A 22,776-nucleotide genomic window follows, 5' to 3' on the forward strand; every position below is an offset into this window, starting at 1 on the left:
CACACACACACACACACACACACACACACACACACCCTCTTCTGCACATCCATTTTCTAACCTACCCTCCCTCCATGATTATAAAGCTGCAAAATATCACCTTCAACGTCCAACAGGTCTGTCTTCCTCCTCCCTCCAACTGACAGCATGACAAAGATAATCTCCTTATCCCCCTACTTGACAGCCTTTTAAAGAACACTTTCTCTCCCTCCCTCCCTTCCTTCCGTAGCCTGTCCACCCATCTCGGCCCCTTTTGTCAGGTGGGAGAGTGAGAGGGGAACAAGGTAGGCCAACCTCTTCATCTGCTACGCGGCCCCCCCTCATCACCAGCTCCGATCCATCACCATTCATCAACCTCCACCCCGAGCCCCACGGATACTCTGGAGGCAAAAGGCACACTTTCCATCTCTGGGAGTCGTTTGAAACTGATCCCAACCGAGAGTGTGTCCTCTGCCAATCTATGACTCAGTGTTTTTCTCCTGAGTTCCTCCATTCTCGGAGTCCAGCCAGGGAGGGGGCATTTCGCGATTGCTCATTCGCGTAATCGAGCAATCTCGCACAAAAAACATTTCAAAGTGGACCGGCCCACCGGGAGACCTCCCGAGCTTCCCGATCTCCAGCCTCTGCTGCAGAGCGAATTAAAATCGCCGGCAGAACGGCCTGGGGGTCTAACACCGTAATATATATAAACTATAACCGCATTTCACATGAATCGCAGATATCCCGCTTGGGTTTGTCTTTGTTGGCGCATTGAGAGGAGGAGCGGGCGACTCCACTGTCGGTGCGTGTGCAGTGTATCAGTGATACGCCACGGGTTTATCCAATAAGTGGGAGTGTACCCGCGCACCATTGCCATGTATGCGCGCTTGTCTCTGTGTGTGTGCGTGTGTGAATGAGAATGACAGGGAGAAAGAGTGCTACGCGGAGATGAATGAACTGAACGATTATTTATATTTCAAAATCGCAAAAAAAAAAAAAAAAAAAAAGCAGAATCAATTTGTGGCGCTCTGTGTTGATTCTGTGGCGCTGCGCCACACATTGGTCTATGTATGGGAAACACTGCACACGCACACGCACTCACACGCACACGCACACACACAAACACACAAACTATTCTGCATCTGTGAGGCCGGGTGAGTCCCTTTTTTTTTCTCTCTCGTAAACATTCACTGTTGGACCACACACAGAGACGACGACATATCCTGTGCTTTAGCATGTGTGTATACTGCGTCAATACACCTGCGTACGCAAGCATGAGGTATGCTCTGTCTGCGTGTGGTCACGGGACTCGGCGTGTGTTCAGTGCGCGGCGGTTCTCTCACCAGCAGGCTGTAGTACGCTTGGAAGCCCGGCTTGGCCACAAAGTAGTCGTCAGACTTCAAGGTGACCCTCAGCGTGTTGGTTTTGGAGTTAAGACTGGGCGGAGCCCCCTGGCCACACCACCGACCCCAACTTATGGTGCTGGTCTCCGATTGGTCCTCCGCTTCCACAAAGTCATACCTGGGGAAAGAGGGGGGCCGCCGGGGAGAAGGCGGTGGCGGATCAGAGGGGGGCCGGGGAGGACAGGGGGGGATGGCCGTGCGATAGAGATGAGCGAGACATTAAAAGATGGTCTCCTGTTTTAAAATGCTGCTTTTAACAGCAGCCTGCTATGGCAGACCTGCTCAGTGAACCTGATGAGGCCTACACACAAACACACACACACACACACACACACGGGTATTCACCTGCACACAAGCACACACAAACACTTAGACACACACACACACGTCGCGTACGCACATGTATATACCCGCAAATACACAAAACACATTCCTAACTCACCTTACCTTCTTGTCTCACACCTCTTTTTCTCGCTCTGTTCTCACCCTCCCTCCCCCCTGCACCCCCCTCCTCCTCTCTCTGACTTCACGGCAAAGTGCTTACAAAGACAGCTGAATCGCAAACAGAGATTTTAAAATCTCTCACCCCCGCCTCATTCCTAAACCTCAAGGACAAACTCCGAGCACCACTCGCCGAACAAAAAGAAAACTTTCTCCATCTGTCATTTAACAAGGCTTTACATCACATGGCTAAGCCTCTTGTCTCCTTCCACATCTCTTGATAGCGATGCGTTGTCGGAGCCTGCACTTTATTAACCCCTCCCTTCATTATCTCCATTAGTTTCACTCCTGTTCTAATTCCTCTCTTTCTCTGGTTCCCCAAAGCCGCCACCTCCCAATCTGGCGCGGAAACAAAGGAGACGGAGCAACCATTTGCAATAGCGCTCCAAGGATGATACTGGATATTTAAGCGCTATTTTAGGTTGATACCGATATGAATATTTATTGTTTCCGTTCAATAGCAGTTATTTTTGCATTTAAAAATATAAAGTGCATGCAGCGCCACCTTTAGTTTATGTCGGCCATTGTGTCACACAGGCCTAACAACTGTGTGCACCGTTATAGAGCTGACCCATCTCAACCGCCATCGGTAGATATACATGCTAATCCACCACCCTCCGGTCTTTCTCACCTACACACTCCGTTCTCGGACTCCTCCAGGCCAAAGCGAGTGTCAAACTCCAGGTGCAAGCGGCAGCCGGGCGGCGCCACCAGTTTCCATGACAACAGCAGGTTGCGGGGGTATGAGTTGGGGTAGCGGGGGCTTGAGACGGAGCCCCCTTCGGCGGTGACCTCCACCACCTCCTCCTTGCGGTATATGTCTGTGGGGATGGATGTCTGTTAGGTCGGATACGGAGATCATATGCTGTAATGTGGACCGAAAATGCTAATGTGTTTCAACTGAATGAGAGGAGGAGACAGTTGCAGGAGTTTCCTAATGCAACGGCAGGGCTTTTGTCTGTACAGGATTAAAAGTATTGGTTCAATCGCAATCATATCTTTGGAAACATCATCTGACGGTTAAGGTTTTGTTGGAGATAAAACCTGAGATCCCTAGTAACTGATGCATGGACAGATTTCTGTTAATTCATTTTTTGTTCTTTGGTATACAATATATAATATTTCACCGTTGAGTTTAAAATCGTATCCATCACAGAAACATCAAGGCTGATGTTTCTGTGATGGAGAAAGGCAAATATTGTCATCTGTAATTATTAAAACCTAATCTCCTGAGGTTAATTTTAATAAGGGTTGGATAGAACTTTCTCCACTCACCTGCAAATTGTGCTCAAATCTCACTTCTCTAGCGACAATAATGTATGCTAATCATGACAAATTACATAATTGATTCAAAGAATGGATGTTGATTGTGTCTTGTTTTCTAATTCTCTACCATGCTGCACACACATAAACACTATTGATAATATTTCTGGTCTTAAGTGTCTTGATATTTTATGAGGCTTTTGAGACTCTCCTGGCATCCAATAATAAATAATACAACCATGTTACAAACATAAAATGTCAAATGGAAGATGGTGGAGAAAAGTCCAAACCACATCCCATCCTCACAAGCGTCAACATGCTGAAACTTTGACTCCCCACCTGTGACGAATGTGATCTAAAGCGAATGAACAGCCTTTAATGGCCATGATAACAGACTTTAGAACCATGGATAAAACTAATTAAGTTATTCATTAAAAATGCTTTCAGATGGTAGAGATATACTTTACAAGCGTCATTATGCTGCTGGCCAACAAATACTTGAATTGCTCAGAAAGGATATTGCAAAGCTGGATCCTTTGTTTTCTACGCTTTGGTGTTTATAGGTCAGCCATTTATGCCCAGCAGAAGGTCAATGTTAAGATTATATCAGACATCCAAGAGTGAGGTCAACAGAAACAATACTGATGTCAGTTAAGGGCTGTTTGATTCCGTAAATAGGAAATGCAACGTTGAAAGCCATTACTATTTGCTTAGTGTAAGATTATAGGAGATAAGAGTGCTTCAGTAATTGCTTTTTTAGTAATTACCGGAAATAATTGGAGTTATAGAAAGGATAGAATAGGGTTGCTGAATGAACTGAAGAACAGAATGGGAGCAGAGGACACAGGAAGATAGCTACGGGTTTGTGTGTAATATTGTCATCATCCTTGTACATATCCCATTTTTATGATGCTAACTCAAGATCACCTTTTTATGAGGAAAAACACACATATTGTCCTTATTAGATTCTAACCCTTATATACTTTTGGAAACACTGCAAATTGCAACTAAAAACAGTTACTCACACACACACACACACACACCTATACATACATACACACACACACACACACACACACACACACACACACACACACACCCTTTTCCTCTTGCGGTATGGCTGACAGGGCTGTATTTTCTGAAGTGTGTGTGTTTTTGGGGCGAGAGAGCTACATGCATATTAAAGTTATAGCACCATGATACCCTGAAAACAAAAAATTATTAAGATTCCCCCCCCTCCTCCCACTTTATCACTTCATCTCCCCTATCTCTCTCTCTCTCTCTCTCTCACTCCCTCAGACCTCCCCTCTGTCTCCTCCTCCTCCATCTCCTCCTCCTCCTCTTCCTCCATCTCCTCCATCTCCTCCTCCTCCTCCTCCTTCTCCTCCTCCTCCATCTCCTCCAGGCCCTGTGGAGTAGTGATGTGCAGCTAGGCTGTGACACCAGCCATATATTACCAGGAGTAACGTTAGCGGCTGTAAACACTGCTAATGCTGGGTGTCTGGCCCCTGAGCGTGCTATATTGAGTACTGGGGTAAGAGGCAGTATTGGCAGTAGGCGGGAGGTCATAATAAAAGAAGAAAGAAAGAGATAGCGTGTATTTTTTTACCCCAAACAAATGAAAAGGTAGAACAATGGAAAATGATCAGACACAAATGGACAGCAAGCGGTGTCCCCTGACAGTGGCACACGCCTGCACAGCCTCGGGAAGAGAGATGAGCTCATAAAGACGCTTCATGGATGGCCAGGTTTATTGTCTACAGATAATCACATTTGAGCATTTGAGGCTTGATTGATTATTAATGATGCCCCCCCTCCTAGAAGCCCATTGGATAAGGCTCTTCAGTGACTATTCAGACACTAATATTCAGTTGTTAAATAAAATACTTTATACTAAGTGTTAATTAATGACACTTTCCGACTCAGCTCTTAGAGAGCCGACACTTTCGGCTCTCTAAATGCTTGGCGCAACTAGAGACTGATGAAAACCTCCCAGGTAACATTGCAAAAACTGGGTTGAATCAATTACAGTAAAAGGAAAACCTGCCTTGCAGAACCAATCGAAAGTGTGCAGTGCGGCCCTTCATGTTCAGATGTCGTATGTGCTTGTTAAACTTTCATGCCAGCGACACACGCATCATAGGATGGCTCAGCCGAATAACACTCCTGAAAACATTGGTTGACGTTTGCATTGAAGGAATCATGTAAGGTAACATATCTCGGGTCCTCTGTTTTCCTTTTTCTGCTTCCGATTCGCTTTTGCGGGAGCCAATCACCAGGCTGGCTTTTCCCCCTGGCACGCTATTGGCTGTTTTAACACATTGACGACAGGGAAGCAGCGGCAGGCAGAGTAATTTGAACTAGGCCCGTCGTTCACGGGTCTAGAGAAAATGACAGCAGCCTCCCCAGAACAACGTGCAATCTACGATTGAGCTTCGTCCGTCAATAGCCAGGCTAGTTGGCGGCGACATCTCCTATGGCCCGGCGTTGCAAGCCTCATCCCACCAATACTAAATCCCCCCCTCCCCCCAGGTCGTTGGTGACAGTGAAACAGCCTCGCAGCAAGTGCTTACGAGACAAACAACAAGGACATTGCGTACAGCCCTGTAGCCTGCAGCATGCCTTTATGGAGGAAATCATGCGCAGAAAACCAGAGTCCTGCGTATTCACATGGCTTCTGTTGCCGTGTTGATGTAGATGACTCAGAAGACTCAGAAGAGTAGTGTCACATGGGCCAAAGAAAAAAATATCAAGTAAACTAATCTAGTAAAAATTGCTATAATTATTATTGAATATATATGTAGAGATATATGTATATCTCTATATATATTTATATACGTATGATAATTAAATATACATATACATACATATACTGTCATGTACACTGTCTCTTTATGCTGGGCAGGTATTTTAATCTATGTCCACAGTCCACCCCCATCTATAAAGAATGTGTTTTTGCTGACACCGCCTGAGCCCCGAGGCCGCTCCCGGTGTGAGAAGGTGAATCTATTGAATCAACTCCTCAGCAAACGGCAGCCACAGAGGAGCACCACCAGCACTCAGCATTAGCATTCAGAAATAATTATGATAAAGGACTACATTTCAGGCAGTAACATTTGCCAACTGGTGCGTGTGTGTGTGTGTGTGTGTGTGTGTCTGTCTGTCTGTGTGTGTGTCTGTCTGTGTGTGTGTGTCTGTGTGTGTGTATCTCTGTGTGTCTGTCTTAAATTCTTAAGCCTGACATTGTGGATCTACTGGGTTGTAAAAGTTCTTATGGCCCAGAAACGCTCCCCAACTAAGATCACTAGGGGGAGATGGACCGCTCTACACAATGGCAGTGTGTTTGTTTACGTGTGCATGCGGTCATAATAGGCAGAAAACAAGAGTTATAAACATAATGAGACTGAATGTGTGTTACGCTGCATCGAAAACACATTAATGTGTTGGTTCAATTCCATAACTATATGAAGTATTTCTATGAACAGAAAAACTAATTTAAACTGCAAATCAACTAAACTGACTAACAGCGTTAAAAACATGAAAGCCTTTAACGTTTTTACATTAAGTATAGAAACAAAGGGCTTTCTGTAAACCCGGTGTTAACTTATCCCGACACAGTGCTGATAGCGTTGTTGTTATTTTCATTTTTATAATGGCTAAGTCACTGTTGCGCACCAAGAGTGTAAATCAATTAGATAATCATAGATTCAAATGCATTCTTCTATCAATTATGGTGAATCCATCAGGTCCATTCTTCTGCAGTGAAGAACAGCAAGTGAAATGAAGTTTGGTTATTTAAAACTTTGAGACTATATATTTTTGTTGGTGATGAAAACTGTTGGTGATTAGAATGATGGATGTCAGAAGAAGGAGTTTAAAATCAACCAAGAGAAAAATGTAATCATAATTATGTGGCTTTTACGTTTGTGTGTGTGTGTATTTGTGAGAGAGAGAGACATCAAGACAGAGAAGAGCAAGAAAGAGTCTGATAAAGAGAGAGGGGGTGATTATGCAGATGTCTCCGCAGTGACCTCCCCCACCTCAGATTCCCAGGGTTGAGTCCCCGACCGTAGCACCTGCCATAAATCATGCAGTGACATTGAGGCTCTGCTGCAGATGAACACAAACCATTCTGTATTGAGCCATGTGTTTTTCATAAGGAGTTAAATACAGTCCGAAGAAAGATTGCACATGCAGAATTTGAATGTAGGAGTGTGTGGGAGGGTTAACTTTTTTATACCAATTTCTGTTTGGAGCGAATGATCTGTTGAATCTTTTTGAGGTAAAACAAATATGGATAGCGGTGAAAGTTGAGAGTACAAACAAAACATTTGACCTTTAATAGCACGACTTTTGAAACATGACCGCCTGGAACCTTCAGGAGCCAAGGCACCATTAAACTCTGACTATGGAAAGCACAAAGAAAAGACTCCCGCAGACTGTCAAAATGTTAACCTTACACATAGAAACTTTTGCTGCCTTGATGGTGTGATGTTGTCAACCTCAATCGCAGGCTGACTCATGCAGAGACAGCTATACACAAACAACCACACACACCTTAATGCCAACGCTTAGTCTGACACGAGCAGCTCTGTGTTGAACAAAATGTAGTCGCACAGTCTAAGTGTGTGTTTGTGTGTGTGTGTGTGCAGTGCACTTGCATGTCACATCTAAATTAAGTGATCACCAGATTTACAATTGAATTAAACCTCTCTTCTCTCTCTTCCACCTTTTGTACAGGGGGTGTTGTGTTCTTAACGACTCTGTTCTATTTCTGATCCCAGCTCCAATCGCGCCCTCACACCACATCAGCAGTGCACACACACACACACACACACACACACACACACACACACACACACACACACACACACACACACACACACACACACACACACACACACACACACACACACACACACACACACACACACACACACACACACACACACACACGCACGCGCGCTCGCGCACACACACACAAAATAACCCAATAGGATGGAGGAAGTAAAGACACTAGCATCTGTGTGTGTGCTGGTGTTTCTTTAAATCATGTTCCCTCATTATGACTTGTTAACCAAACCCCCTGCTGTACAGAACTCTGCAAACATCGCTTTGGAGAAGGTGAACAGCGGTAAATCACAAATCCATCTCTCCATTCTGCGCATTGACAAAGAATCTTGCAAAAGCGAACCATCCCATAATCATCCAGCGGTACAGTCACGATCCCACAGGAGTTTACTCGCAACAAGAGGAACCTGATTTCCCTTTCAACCATTGTGTTTTCCACTTCTGACAACGTCGTTCCCAACTGGCTTTCGTCTCGGCCAATCAGTGTGGCACAGGAGATGCTTTCACTTCCAAAGTGCTTACCGGAGCAAAAACAATCACCCCTGTGTTTGCTTGTCTCCTTCATGGTGACACACACATTTTTTTCAGCCTTTTCCGTAATTATTCACGCAGGAAACGGGGTAATTCTCAATTAGCGTCACAACAGTGTGCTGGTTTGATAAATCCGCTCATACGTCATATGATTCACTGAGGAAGTGAACTATTTAAATCCGTGGGCATCGATCAAGCAAGGAGCCTTCCAAGGGCTAATTTGGAAATAATTTGCCTCTTTTCCATTGTAAAGATGTAGGAGATTGTAAGCTCTGTCAGTGTGTGTGTGTGTATTTGTGTAATCATACGTCTCTGTCTGCAACGGATGCAGAGCCATGCCTCCATGGTTTCCACTGGCCGGCCGAGCTGTTTACTCATCTGTGTTTGGAGACCGAATGTAGAACACTACCCATTAGTCGGGCAACTGCTGCTGAACACTGTTTGTGCATGTGGGATTCCGTGTTCGTGTGTGTGTGTGGGGGGGGGGGGGCTTTCAGTATGTGTACATAGGTTGTTTCTATGTATGTGAAGCATGGTTGGACTGCTATACCTATTTTCTTCCAGCCCCCACCAAGGGATAACGACCACAGCACCCTTGCGACGACTTGTTATCACAATGCCCATGTGTTGGGTGTCTCTCCCTCCGAGTATCTCCACTATTGAGTATACATTATGTGCATATTTGTCTCGCTTGTGGAAGTCTGTGCTGGGACCGCGATTCTGCCATCTCATGTCATATCAACTTTAAATATCCTCTGCTGATTCTCAGTCACGCTCCTGCCTGCACGGAGGCTGGAAAAGAAAACAAACTCACGTCGTAAACACACACACAAACACACACTTACAGACACACAGTAACGCACAGCCTGAAGGAGAATGCTACATGCCGTGGGGTGTCAGCTTTGGTCAGCCTTGGCTCTCGCCCCCCTCCCTGCTTCTTCTTCCCCTCCGACTCTAGCTACTCCCTCCCTCTATTCTCTCCATCCTGCACCATCTAATTTAATGGCTAGCTGCTGCCTTTCCTTGCGCTAAAGGTGTTTGTTTATGGGCCGATATACGAAACATTAAATTCCTCTGTATTAGCAAATGTGACCAACCGTCTGCTGGATGTTAGTTTGGCTATTTGTTTTAACAGTGAACTGTAACCATGGCACTAATTTATCAAGAGCTTGTATAAAAAGCACTTAATCCTGTTTGTAAGCATGAAATTTATAATGTTGTAAGGCCGGAAAACTGGGATGATCAAGCTTTCTTATGCTTGTCGGACGCACCGGCTTAGGTTTATTACCATGCATATATCCCAATGTATATTGTATATCTATATCTATATCTTTTACTATATCTTTATCTATATCTATATCTATGGGTGACGGTTAGGGTTTTTCCTCACCTTTAGCTGAGGAGAAATGTGTGAATGTTTAGGACCAAATGGAAATACATGATTAAATGTTGATGGAATGGAAGAGTGGAACGGTAAAATGCAAGTTTTTTCAGGAAGTGATAGAGAAGAAGATAGAGGCCACTCTAGATACAGTGTCCGCCGTGCTCCCCTTCAAAGAATTGTGCATGGGAGTTGGGAGTGAACTCCCTTTGCGGGGGAACAGTGTCACTCTGCCCCTAATAGGAGCCTATCACAGGTCAAAAGGATTTGGACAATCGCTTCAGAAGAGTGTTCGCTTATTAATGCGACACTGGCCGATCCATCGGGGGCAGGAGTGAGCCTGACAAAGTCGCTAGAGGACGCTTATCATTGTGCAGCGGTGTACGGGAAGGTAAATGAATGTACTGTTTGTGCCATGGTTTGATAGGACCGGAAGGCATGTCAAGGACTGCAGCCGGTAAACACGACGCGGCCCCACCAGACGCCCAGTCTGGTGATTGGCAACCACTCCCGTACACCTTGTATTGGAAACGATATCACGGCTGAAGTTGACTGTTGGTTAACTTCATGCAAATGAGCGAGGGGTTCAGCGCACGTTCTGCCATGGGATTGGACAATCGTAATTCAGTGAGTACTGGATTCATTGGAATCATGTTGGATATCATATCCTATTTTTAAGGCAGGAAATGAAAACCGTTATACCCCGACCACATCCTCAAAAAACATTGGATCTTCAACGCACGCACCAACTACAGCTGCAGTCCATTTACAAATGTCAGGACATGGCTTAATTTAGACATACACAGCATTGTTAAATTATCAGTTTAATGGGCAATTATAAATCTTAGGCTGCTTCATTCAATTATCGTATAGGCATACTTTAGGCATATGACCTAATCAATTAAAAGGAAGGTGACATTAAAAATCACCTTACTCCCTGGGGGGACGATGTATTTGAGAAGATAGAGAGAGAGAAAGAGGGAGAGCAAAGAAAGACTGAGGCTGATTAAGTAAGAGGGGTTGATCATGCGAATGTCTCCACAATGGAGGTAGGCTTGTCAAAAGCCAGTTTTGGTCTTGTTTGAAATTTCTACTTGGTAATTTCCCATATTTACTCTTCTGCTTGCTGTGCGTACGCATGACCAGAAACCGTGTGCCCTTTACTCCCGATGAGCGCACACTTTAAAACCAAGAATAAAAACGAAGGCCCTGTTTTCATCTGTGATCCTGGGAGCTGTAATGTTTGCTAAGTCTCCTCGGAAATGTGTAGAATAAGTTTTGATTTGTTTTTTGTTAGCCTATCCTCTGCCAATCAACGGGAGCATTCTTAACGACCTGGTTTTGTGAGGAAGTGTTTAATTAATCCATACATTTGTATTGGTTAGATCCTAGATGAGGATATCCAGCTGCTTCATGATCTTTAACTTGTCGACAAGATTGGCGAGTGCTCACCTTATCAGAGAGTAGGAGGTAGGAGGTAAACTAAATATACTTGCATTACTTTGCAGGTTGGCATCCAAATGCTGGATGTAGGCCTAAGATACATTTCATTAATTGTTTCCTTTTTAAATGTCTCGCTCACGCTTTTCACTTTCACCTCATAAAATTATGAGACAGACAGACAGACAGACAGACAGACAGACAGACAGACAGACAGACAGACACATTATCTCCTTTCCTTTCAGATAGGATGCTCCAGTTTACCCTGTTCTAAAGGAGACACACACAGAAGGAAGCATTGAAGAACCTCTCCTTAGCATTTAGAGAGCTGAAACAGCTCATCTCATGGATGCCACTTAGATACTTCCGGGTCATGTCACTCAGTAAGGAGCCTTCCTAAGCAAAAGAGACTATCGCCCCCAGCCCATGTATACGTGATGACATGCTGTTTCTTGGTCCAGTCAATAGGGGGCCCTGTACCAGCGAACACTGGCACAGGGTCTTTTTTGGTGGCATTGAGAAAACAACCTATTCTGTCATTGCGGTTGGTGATCACGTTGAAAAAGGAGTGGTAGGAATAAAAAGAACAGGGTCCAGTGCATTAGTCTGTCCATAGAGGCACTTATGTGAGCGCTACATATATTCCCATACAGTCGCTATGGCTGCTTGGGCGCACATGTCGTATGAATTATAGAAGACAGCTAGCCTATATGTAATTATAGAAAAAAGCACAGTTCATGCATTACGGCCATGTAGCTCGACACGATTGAGCAAACTTTGCGGGGGTGATGTGAATATGAATTGAGATGAGCATAGTGTCTATAAAGTTGCAGTTCGAATGTGTTGCTTTACTGAAAATCAAAAATAAGGCAATTTAAAAATCTGCTTCTGTTCTGGTGGAAGGAAGTCAATACTAAAGAGAAATAAAATCCAATACCACTATTTTCAGCCAACCCCGTATAACATGACACTACTTTTATTTTTTGTTTTGAGAAAATATCTTTACAATTGCAGGGATGACACATGCTAAGTAATAACAGCCACTTAGATGGAATAATCGTTAACTGTGCTAGAGATAAATAGGATGATAAGAAAACAGAATAACTGCACTGTAACTAATTTGTAAAAGACCCCATGGAAGCAATTGAATCACAATATCTCTCTGAAAAGCCCAGTCTGAGCCTTATATCAGCCTGCCATCAACTATGCATTGTTCTATCAGCCAAGGCTGATACACACACACACACACACACACACACACACACACACACACACACACACACACACACACACACACACACACACACACACACACACACACACACACACACACAATTTAGTTTCACACTGAAACATTGCTTTCTATTAATCCCCAATGGGGAAATTCATCCTCTGCCTTTAAACCATCCTATGCTCGGAGCTAGGAGCGGGGGGGCGCCCAGGAACTAACTCCAGGTGCAGTGCCCTTGCCTTGCTTATGGGCAACCAGGCATGTTAACCTTGCATGTTTGCGTGGTGTGGGAGTAAACCAGGTCACCCACGTGAACACGGGAGGAAAACAAGCGCAGGAACACGTGCTCACGCACCTCCACACGCTAATTAGCGGGCTGATGAGCCAAAGTCATGACTGGGCCCCTGGGACCTCCTGCCTGGTGGTCAGGTGAGTACCAGGCAGGAGGTGTGTGTGTTTGTCAGCTTGTTGGTTTGTGTGTGTTTTTCTACGTGTGTGTGTGTGTGTGTGTGTGTGTGTTTGAGTGTGTGTGTGTTTGAATGGTTGCCTGCGTGTGTGTGTTTGTGTTTGTCTATGTGTGTGTGTGTGTGTGTGTGTGTGTGTGTGTGTTTGTGTTTGTCTATGTGTGTGTGTGTGTGTGTGTGTGTGTGTGTGTGTGTGTGTGTGTGTGTGTGTGTGTGTGTGTGTGTGTGTGTGTTGAGTGTGTGTGTGTTTGAGTGGTTGTCTGCGTGTGTGTGTGTCTGTGAGTGTGTGTGGCCGGCTCATTTCTCTAATCCTGGCTCCTCGGGGCTTAGGACATTGTGTTTGCTGTCTATTAATACGTCTGTGTGTGCGGGAGAGAGGACAGCAAAAAAAGTCATTGGACGCTATTTAAATTAGGGATTTATTATTGCATGCATGGGCTCCATAACAGAGCATGTGTGTGTGTGCATGATTGTGTGTTTGTGAGGCTGCGATGCAATGTCCTTACCCAACTGCTGTGTAATGAGGTGACAATAATTCTAATTAAAGCATTTTGGGCGATCAGTTGGGTGCAATGCGTAAATTGTACAGAACATACGAAAACACACAATTTTGATATTCCTCATCGCATTATCTTGAGTCTACCTGACAGAGAGAGAGGTTAGATAGACAGCCTGGGTCAACCTGTTCAGAGGGCTTATGCTCTGTCCTCAAAGTATCTCATACAGAGACCCAGCTGGTCACCCACGCACAGGAGACCCAAATGAGAGAAGGAGGGAGCGGGAGAAATGACAAAAAAGAGGAAGAATGGGAGAGATACTGGAGAGAAAGAGTGAAGAGAAGCCAAGGCTGTAAGAGTGTAAAAAGAACAGTCAACATTAATATATATTCAAACATCTGTGAGCTCAATACATCAAACACAGCATCCACCAAAGAGCATGCCTGATTAAGATTCATAAATAAACAAGATTTAAATTTGCGTTGGAGAGAGGGCGAGAGAGCGGTGGAGTCTGCATACAAAGAGGCAGTTTCGCTTTCGCCAGTCCGTGAAATATATCCAAATGTTCGATTGGATCATTATCTGCTGTTTATCATATATTTCAAAGGGAAAACTTTGCAGACATCTGCAAATTGCTCAGACTTCTCACACTGTCCAATTTCTGTCTGGTGTAGGCAAGCCTTTTTAGCTGTTCCAAAACATCTCCTATGTCTCCATGGCCCTCTCAGGTCTTTGATTAGCCTTAGCATCCACTTAGCTTTCCTGAGTACCTCTCAGGTATGGATGATTCCACGCCTATTGATGGAGATAAATTACCCTAATGGCTGCAAAGAAGTGAATGATGAACCGCACTCTGCTGAACGGTTAGACTAAGGACAATACAGCTCTGCTTAACGCCCCGTGCCCACTACCTCCGTCAGTTGTCCGTTGCCCATTGACTTTGAATGGGGACGGTCGCGCAATGCATTGTGGATCCGTCCATTGACTTGGAGCGTTCGCCACCGTCAAAAAGTTGAAAAATGTTCAACTTTTTCGGCCGCGACGGATCCGTCATCCAATCAGATCGCGTATGCAAATTTAAGCACTGTGACGCGACTCGGGCTCTGACGATACTGGAAAGCGGGAAAGCGGGTCATCTTGCCTCGCAACAAGCAGGAAGAAGCGGGAAGAACCCGGCGAAGCGATTTGATTGGCTGACGGTTGCCTCTGCAAAGACTACTCCCCCATCCGTCAGCCACGCCTTCCCACGTCCGTTGACTGACGGTGCAGTGGGCACGAGGCGTAAGGCTGAACATTTTTTATCTTTATTCAACCTTTACCAGTTGACTAGTATTTGCTCAGTTTGGATGCAGAGTTTGGGGTATTTGGATGCACGATGGCCCGTTGCACACCAATCAACAGAGCTGGATGATTGACAGTTGATATTTGGGGTTTGGCAGGCGCTGCTTGATTAATGCATTGATTGTGAATGTTTCTGAAGGACGATATTGGAATGGTGTATCGCGGCCGACTGCTAAGAAACACCTTATCTTCTATTTTCTTTTCATTTGGTCGGCAACAAAATGCTTACATCATGGTTGAAACACTTTATTTTTTGTGAAAATGTAATATTTGTAAGGATTTAAATCAATACAGAGGAATTATATTGGCCAGGTGTGTCTCTCTAGTCTCTCTCTATCAGCTGACTATGCATTGCCTGTCTGTTAGTTAGAATAATATCTCAAAGAGTTGAATCTCTCTCTCCAACTGCCAACAACGGTTTTACCCGTCTGAATTAAGCACCATCAGTCTCCGAGACATTTAGCGATATTTGGCATATAAAATAATAATTGTCGTTATGACATGCATCATTGCAGTTCAATTGCAGTTCAATGACCTCCATTCCTCGAGTGTCATTGTATCGTTAACTTAAAAGAGCTAATCACTTTAGTGTTTTGACCTGCAGACTTCGTAACAACCTTTTTTTTTTTGCATGGTTACTGTCCATTATTCTCATTCCTTACGCCTCCTGGTTGTCTACTTAGCATGCTAACCTCCTCTGTGTGACCTCCTTGCATTTAGCACCCTGGCTGGGTTTACTGAATAATGCAGAGGCACCTAACCTTGGCTGAGTCAGCACAGCGGACAGGTCAGTGTGTATTATACACTCGCTGCTTGACTGGCTCTTGCGGGCAAGACACACGCAGACGCACGCACAAACAAAGAATTAAAGGCACCATGCATACAAACCACCGTATTTATATTCAGAAATGCAAGTGAATTACACGCGACACAAAAAACAAGCACACACACAAATAACTACCAACGCGTCACACACACACACACATACACACACACACACACACACACACACACACACACACACACACACACACACACACACACACACACACACACACACACACACAGTCTTCCATGAATATGGAGCTGGTTCGAGGCTATGGGACTCATTAGAAGCCAGCGTTGCACAGAGATGACATCAAGCTCCAAGACAAAGATGAGAACAGACTACATAATCGATTCCCATTAATGCTTCATACCCCATGAAGTAGGGCCATATAAAGATGGAACTTGTTACAAAAGTGGACTGCGACACACTTACTGGGGAATTCAGAATTTGAGTCCTCTTTAAAACGGGTTTATTGCAAAATGACAATGGGTTAATTTGGATAACTTTGGAATCCTAAAGTTTCATTGAAATCACTCGTAACTGTAATAGTTCAGTTTCCTTTGGATGTAGGAAAATGTTATTTATCACAACAATCTACTCAAATCGGTTTTCTGCCTTTCTCTATGAGCTGCACAACCATAGAGACGTATTCATGGTTTTATTTCAGTACTGGCTGCTACTAAAATTATCAAACACATCTTAAAACAAAATCAAAGTACAAACTTTTGTATGTACGCAAACAAAAACGTTTGGGTCATGAATCATACACAACATAAAGAGGGAAATGCTGTGATAGTTAGACTCTACTGCTACTATTAATGCCTTTCTGTCTTTTATTTTCTGTTATAGCACTGAACTGTGCGTGTGTGTGTATGTGTTTTTCCAAGCACTGTGTTTAAGGCTTGTTAGAGTAGCACTTGGCTCCTGCTGACAGCAACTGCAGCCCGCACAGCAAGCCTGACAAGGACAATCAATTAGCCCTGCACCAAAGACACACATGCAGGCACATTAGCACACACACACACGCACACGCGCACACGCACACACACACACACACACAGGCAAACCCACAAACGCACAGGCAAACCCACAAACGCACACACACACACACACACACAGGCAAACCCACAAACGCACACGTTCACACACTGGCTAACACATACACACGGGCATACACACACACACTGGCACACAGTGCAAATAATAAGTTACTGTAATGCTTTATGGATATTATTTCACTCTAAAGTATTGTGTAAAGTAAGTGTAACCTGAATTTTTTCAACTGATACATTTTATTTGTGGTTGTACTTCTGATTTGTGAACTTGAAGGATGGCCGTTCAAATCCGAATAGTGATTCTCACATGGGAAAATTAATTGAACAAATACACAATCAACCCCAACCTTCATTGTGTGCCGCCTCTTGACGGCGTAAATATAATTAGCTGCGTTTTCCTTGGTGATGGACAGCACTGACTCATGATTCACATTGTAAGATCTTTATACATTGATCACAAATGTACAATATGATTTTTTCACACGACAATAAATAATCACAAATCATTGAGATGAATGGGCCTGTACCTGTGCACACAACGGAATTGTCGTTTTGCGAGAATGCAACATTAATTAATTCGCACCAATGTCGTATTTTTTCCACGGCTATAGCAGCAAATCCTTTTAACCAATCACATTCGTGTTTCGTTGTAATAGTCCCCATGGACACCGAACAAGTGTAAGGACATGGCGGAGGTGAAAGTCTATTTACCTTTCTCCAGTCAACGTGTTCTCTTACTGCATTCACAGTGGTAAACTACAATCATAGACCTATAATTATCGCTGATTGATCATTCATCTCGATAGTAGTCTGGCTGATGATGTAAATAGTTGTTGATGATGTAAACGAGCATGAAAACTTCATCAGGCGTGACGTGAGAAAAGCATTTTGTTTTCACATGAGGATAGGCCACGGAGAGAAGGGCGAGATTCGATTACGGAAATTCAGCGTTAGATTTGTGTTATATTTTATAACAGCCCTACAAAGAATCCCCCTAATAATTGTGAAAATAATCGATGACCTCTATTACATAAAAAGGGTGTGAATATAAAAACTGATGGCTGATACATAGAACACAAACACTATAGTTTCATGAAAAATCATTGAGACATTATTTATGTTTTGGATATCAAAAGTAAACTACAAAATGCATGTAGTGCAGAGAGCTGTAGTGAGGTTGAAAATACTTTCTAGAAAAGCCACATGGCTTAAGACGTAAAGAAATGTTCAATGGCTTAAATATAGTGAAGGGATTTGAACAGAGCCAAATGGAGTAAATAATGTAAACACGCATACCATTTAAAATATGTAAAATGGTGGGAAACAAATACATTTAAAAGTTAAACAAAGAGCTAATGTTATCGAGTTTGAATGCATTTTACATCAAATATAGAATAGCTGAGCAGTTGTTTGTGTGTGTGTGTGTGTGTGTGTGTGTGTGTGTGTGTGTGTGTGTGTGTGTGTGTGTGTGGGTGTGGGTGTGTGTGTGTGTGTGGGTGTGGGTGTGGGTGTGGGTGGAAGTGGAAGTGGTGGTAGTTACTTGGAAAGGAATGTTATTGATCTTACTAGATTTGGACTCCTTTGAGTCTCAGCTTTCATATGGCACATTACGTAGATAGCATGTTATGCCAGATCGGATTGGCAATTTCCAGCCCAACTATAGACTTAAAACCGCCAAATCAACCAAAAACCCACCCAAAACGTACATTGCCAGAAAACGAATTAATCATATACTTCTGCAATGGCAAATACACAAATACACATCTAAACGCTACCTAATTATTAACGATGACATTATGTGGCATACAAGGAACCTCTCATTTATCTCACACACACAAACCACCTAAAGATCACTGACATTCAATAAGATGACATCTGAAATCTGAATGGAAGTGCACAATTCAAAGCTAATCTGAACATTTAAAAATTGGAATGGATTCTTTAGGTGAAAAATTGTGGAAGGCATATGGTCCCAAAGTTTGTAGAGAATATAAAGAAAGAAAGAATAAAACCTAAGAAGAACAATAGTTGAGCACTGCATGCAGCACTCACCTAATTAAGTACCTCTGTTAAGGAGAGATTACATGACTTTCACAGATCAGAGAGCATACTCGATTTGATTTAAGAGGAGTGTGTATGTTTCCCTCCCGTAATCATCCCAGCCAATACTGTAGTGACTAGGGGTGGGAATCTCTTGGCACCTCATGATTCGATTTGTTTTCCGATTATGAGTAGGGATGCACCGAAATGAAAATTCTTGGCCAAAACCGAAACCGAATATACTGAAACAGTTGGCCGAAAGCCGAAACCGAGTACCGAATGTGGCTTTTTTTATCCTTTATAAACTCTTTTGTCTCCATTTAATGAAATAAATCAATGACGTCCCACCGACCGTTCAAATGTTATCCCCCGAACCTGTTTTCGAGAGCGCTAAGTAAAATCCTTCCTGCGGTAGTTTTTTCAATTAGTTGTTAACAAACTTACGTGCAGCTCTTTTTTAATCCCTCTTTTTTAGAAGCGCACCCGGCTCATTCCACACTGGTTGCTTTTTCCAAAAAATAAAAATGTTCGGTGTTTCTGCCTTTTTACTTCTTCGGCCGAAACCGAAAGTTATGTTTTGGCCAAACATTTTCGGTGGCCGTATTTTCGGTGCATCCCTATTTATGAGGTCAACGATTCGATTCTAAAACGATTATCGATGCATCTCGATGCAACAAAAAAAAGGATATGCGTCTTTTCCAAAAATATATATATACATCTGAGTTTGCTACTCAAGAGTTTGCTAATCACTTCCTACTTTTGTGATGATCATTAAAGACATCAACAGATGAATTAACTTATCTAATATTTTATTAGAGAAAAAGCTTTTGTATATGACTTTCTATCAACAATGCAATAATCAATGCAGCTTGCATTACAAAACAATATGGAAGTATGGAATAAATAGTGTTCAGTTTTCTTTTCTTTCTAATCTTTCTTTTCTATGATCATCGCAATCGTGTCAAGACAAATCCGATTGGCCAATACACACTGAAGATAAATTAAATAATTCTAAAATCACTAAAATCATCCCTCTCTGGTGAACAGAATGTTGCAGCAGGCGAACAAATTCAGATTATTAATTTATCTCATCGAGAAGGAATCGTTCTAGAGAGAATCGCGATGCATCGAAGAATCTATTATTTTTCCCACCCCTAGTAGTGACACAATTAATTGTACTCCTTGAGAGTTTATAATATATTTAATACACAGGACTGTATAAAACTAGGAACAAAAAGGTACAAAAAACATGCCTTCTGATACTAAAAAAATCACTAGAAAAGTGAAGAAAGTGTTTTTTTCAGTTTTCATTCAGTTCTGACTTATAACTCCATAATTCTTGAACAATATATGCATGGGACACGGCATATGAATCATCAGATATTCAAAACAGGCACACACAACTAAAGGCGGTATCTGAAGTTAACTGGATGCTTGCCTTTCTGTATGCAGGGTATGTTCACTTTCTATAAACAAATTAGATGGATCTGTTTCCCTTTTTCTTTCATTCTCCAATGATAGAAAGTGGTTAGCAGTCAGGGTCTGATAAGCTATCAGTGATGGATTCACGTATAATCTAATATCCGATCATATTATTTAATCAATCATATTATTTAACATGATTCAATCATTTTCTGACCACAACTGACCATGCTGAAGTAGCAAAAAGCACGCAGGCCTAAAGTAGATGTAAAACACAAAAGCGTGTGACGAGCTAGAGCACCAATAGCAGAACGCATGCAGTGAATCGGGAGGGCAGGGGCCACCCGCCCAACACACCTAGTCAGCCAACACCAGGGTGCACGATGCAGATCGTAGGTCACGTGCCACTGAGTTTGTATTGATAGCCCGCCATTTTGTCTGTGCGATCCACTACTTATTTTTTCTATCAGGGGGATTGTATTGAAGCCTCTACCTATTTCTCCCAACGATCATTTCCAATTAAACGTCCAATCTATTTGTATTGACATCTAACTCTACGCTCATTCGTATTGACATCCAGTGGTACATCTATTGGTATTCTATGACATTTCAAACCCAGCCTATAAAACAACCAGAGAATTGATTGTCCAATATTGACACACGCATCCATTTGTACGAGAAGAATCCAGAAACCAAAACAAAATAAAATTTTGGCCTATTTGGAGACGCATGTTGAGATATTTGCTGGAGATATTCGATCGTCTACTAATTAAAACACTTGATAGTGTATTGAAAGTCACATTGTTGATAGGTGCCCGGATAAAAATACATTGACATTAATCTGAGAAGAGAGCCAACAGCTTCTTTTACTTCCTTCTTTGTGTGTGTGTGTGTGTGTGTGTGTGTGTGTGTGTGTGTGTGTGTGTGTGTGTGTGTGTGTGTGTGTGTGTGTGTGTGTGTGTGTGTGTGTGTGTGTGTGTGTGTGTGTGTGTGTGTGTGTGTGTGTGTGTCTATCTGTCTGCATGTGCGTGTCAGTCAAACCCCAGCTGTGGCAGCCTGAGTTGATTGAATATTAGCCTTGATCCTTTGGGGAGTTGTTGGACGGCAGCTCCAAGTTGATGTGTGTGTGTGTGTGTGTGTGTGTGTGTGTGTGTGTGTGTGTCTGTGTGTGTGTGTGTGTTTCCTCTTCGTGATGTGTGATGTTGAGCATACTCTGATGTTATGACAGCAATCTGGAGCTCAGAGTGTGTGTGTGTGACTGTGTATTTGTTTGCATACGTTCATGCATATAGAAGAGTATTGCTGGCTGTGAGTCTGTTCACTTGTGTGTGTGTGTGTGTGTGTGTGTGTGTATGTGTGTGTGTGTGTGTGTGTGTGTGTGTGTGTGTGTGTGTGTGTGTGTGTGTGTGTGTGTGTGTGTGTGTGTGTGTGTGTGTGTGTAAATATCCACATCTCACAGTATATGGCGTTGGGTCTCCCTAAGGCTGTTTGTGTGTGTGTGTGTGTGTGTGGTCGTCAGAGTAGACTGGGGTCATACTAGCAGGGTGGTTCTGACCTCATCTCACCAAACGGATCACTTATCTCCCTGCAGCCTCCAAAGAGCCACCCCACCACTATCTTTTTCTTCTCTCACTCTTTTTCTTCTGTTACCTCTCCCCAGGAACTTTTTCTATTTAAGCTTTCCTTATTCCTATGGCTTCGCTTTTATTACTTCTGCTCTCTTTCCCTATATGCTGCCTGTACGCTGCCTCTCTCTCTCTCTCTCTATTATATTAATACCCGATATAGAAATGAAGTGTTTCTCTATTTCTGTGAAAGGCGGACTGTTGAATAGCCAATGAGAGGGCAGAAGCAGAGGGAGTGCGAGGGGAGGGACAGCAGCTAGCTGCGTGAGATGACCATTCTACATGTTCCCTGCATTAGACTAGAACCTCTCTCTCTCTCTCTCTCTCTCTCTCTCTCTCTTTGTCCCTGTCTTTGTCTCGCTCTCTCTCCCCCCCACTTCTCTCCCCCGAAACTGCTCCATTGTTCCCCTCTTCTCTTTCTCCTCATTTGTTACTCTCTCCTCTCTATCTCCCTCTGTTCTCGCGCTATGTCTCTCTCTCTCTCTCTCTCTCTCTCTCTCTCTCTCTCTCTCTCTCTCTCTCTCTCTCTCTCTCTCACAATGACTTTCTGTGTTCGGCTCCCATCCTCAGCTCCCCTCACTGCCTCTCTCCATCTCCGACTATGATCTCTGAATCTCTCTGACCACACCCATCTTCCTTTGACTATTCCCCAGTCACAACTCAAAGGCTCTGGGATGAAAGAAGAAAGGAGTAGAGATATCCATGAAGATAGCACAAAAAAGCAGCGGCAAGAAATGACGGCAGAGATTTAAATATGCAGAGAAAAGCTGAGCATTTACATTTTAGTCTTCACTATGCTTATTACCTTACTGGTTCATCGCCTTATTTAAAAAATAAATAAAATTCCTCTTGGATTCACAGGCTCTTAATTACTTCTGTAGTTTTTGAGTTATTATTCTGGGTCAGCAAACTTCCACAAATGT

The 22,776-nt window shown here is 43.3% G+C and overlaps 1 protein-coding gene across 1 annotated transcript in view; it reads right to left on the reverse strand.

Moving 5' to 3' along the window:
- The window catches only part of pdgfd (platelet derived growth factor d), a 52,805-nt gene that overhangs the window by 19,865 nt on the left and 10,164 nt on the right, over positions 1-22,776 (reverse strand). Inside the window, exons 2-3 of the mRNA XM_060074820.1 lie at positions 2,515-2,704; positions 1,323-1,500 (exon numbers count right to left, since the gene is read on the reverse strand). Coding sequence (XP_059930803.1) covers positions 1,323-1,500; positions 2,515-2,704 — 368 coding nt within the window. The remainder of the gene's footprint in view (positions 1-1,322; positions 1,501-2,514; positions 2,705-22,776) is intronic.

Source organism: Gadus macrocephalus, chromosome 16 (genome assembly GCF_031168955.1).
Source record: "Gadus macrocephalus chromosome 16, ASM3116895v1".
NCBI lineage: Eukaryota > Metazoa > Chordata > Actinopteri > Gadiformes > Gadidae > Gadus > Gadus macrocephalus.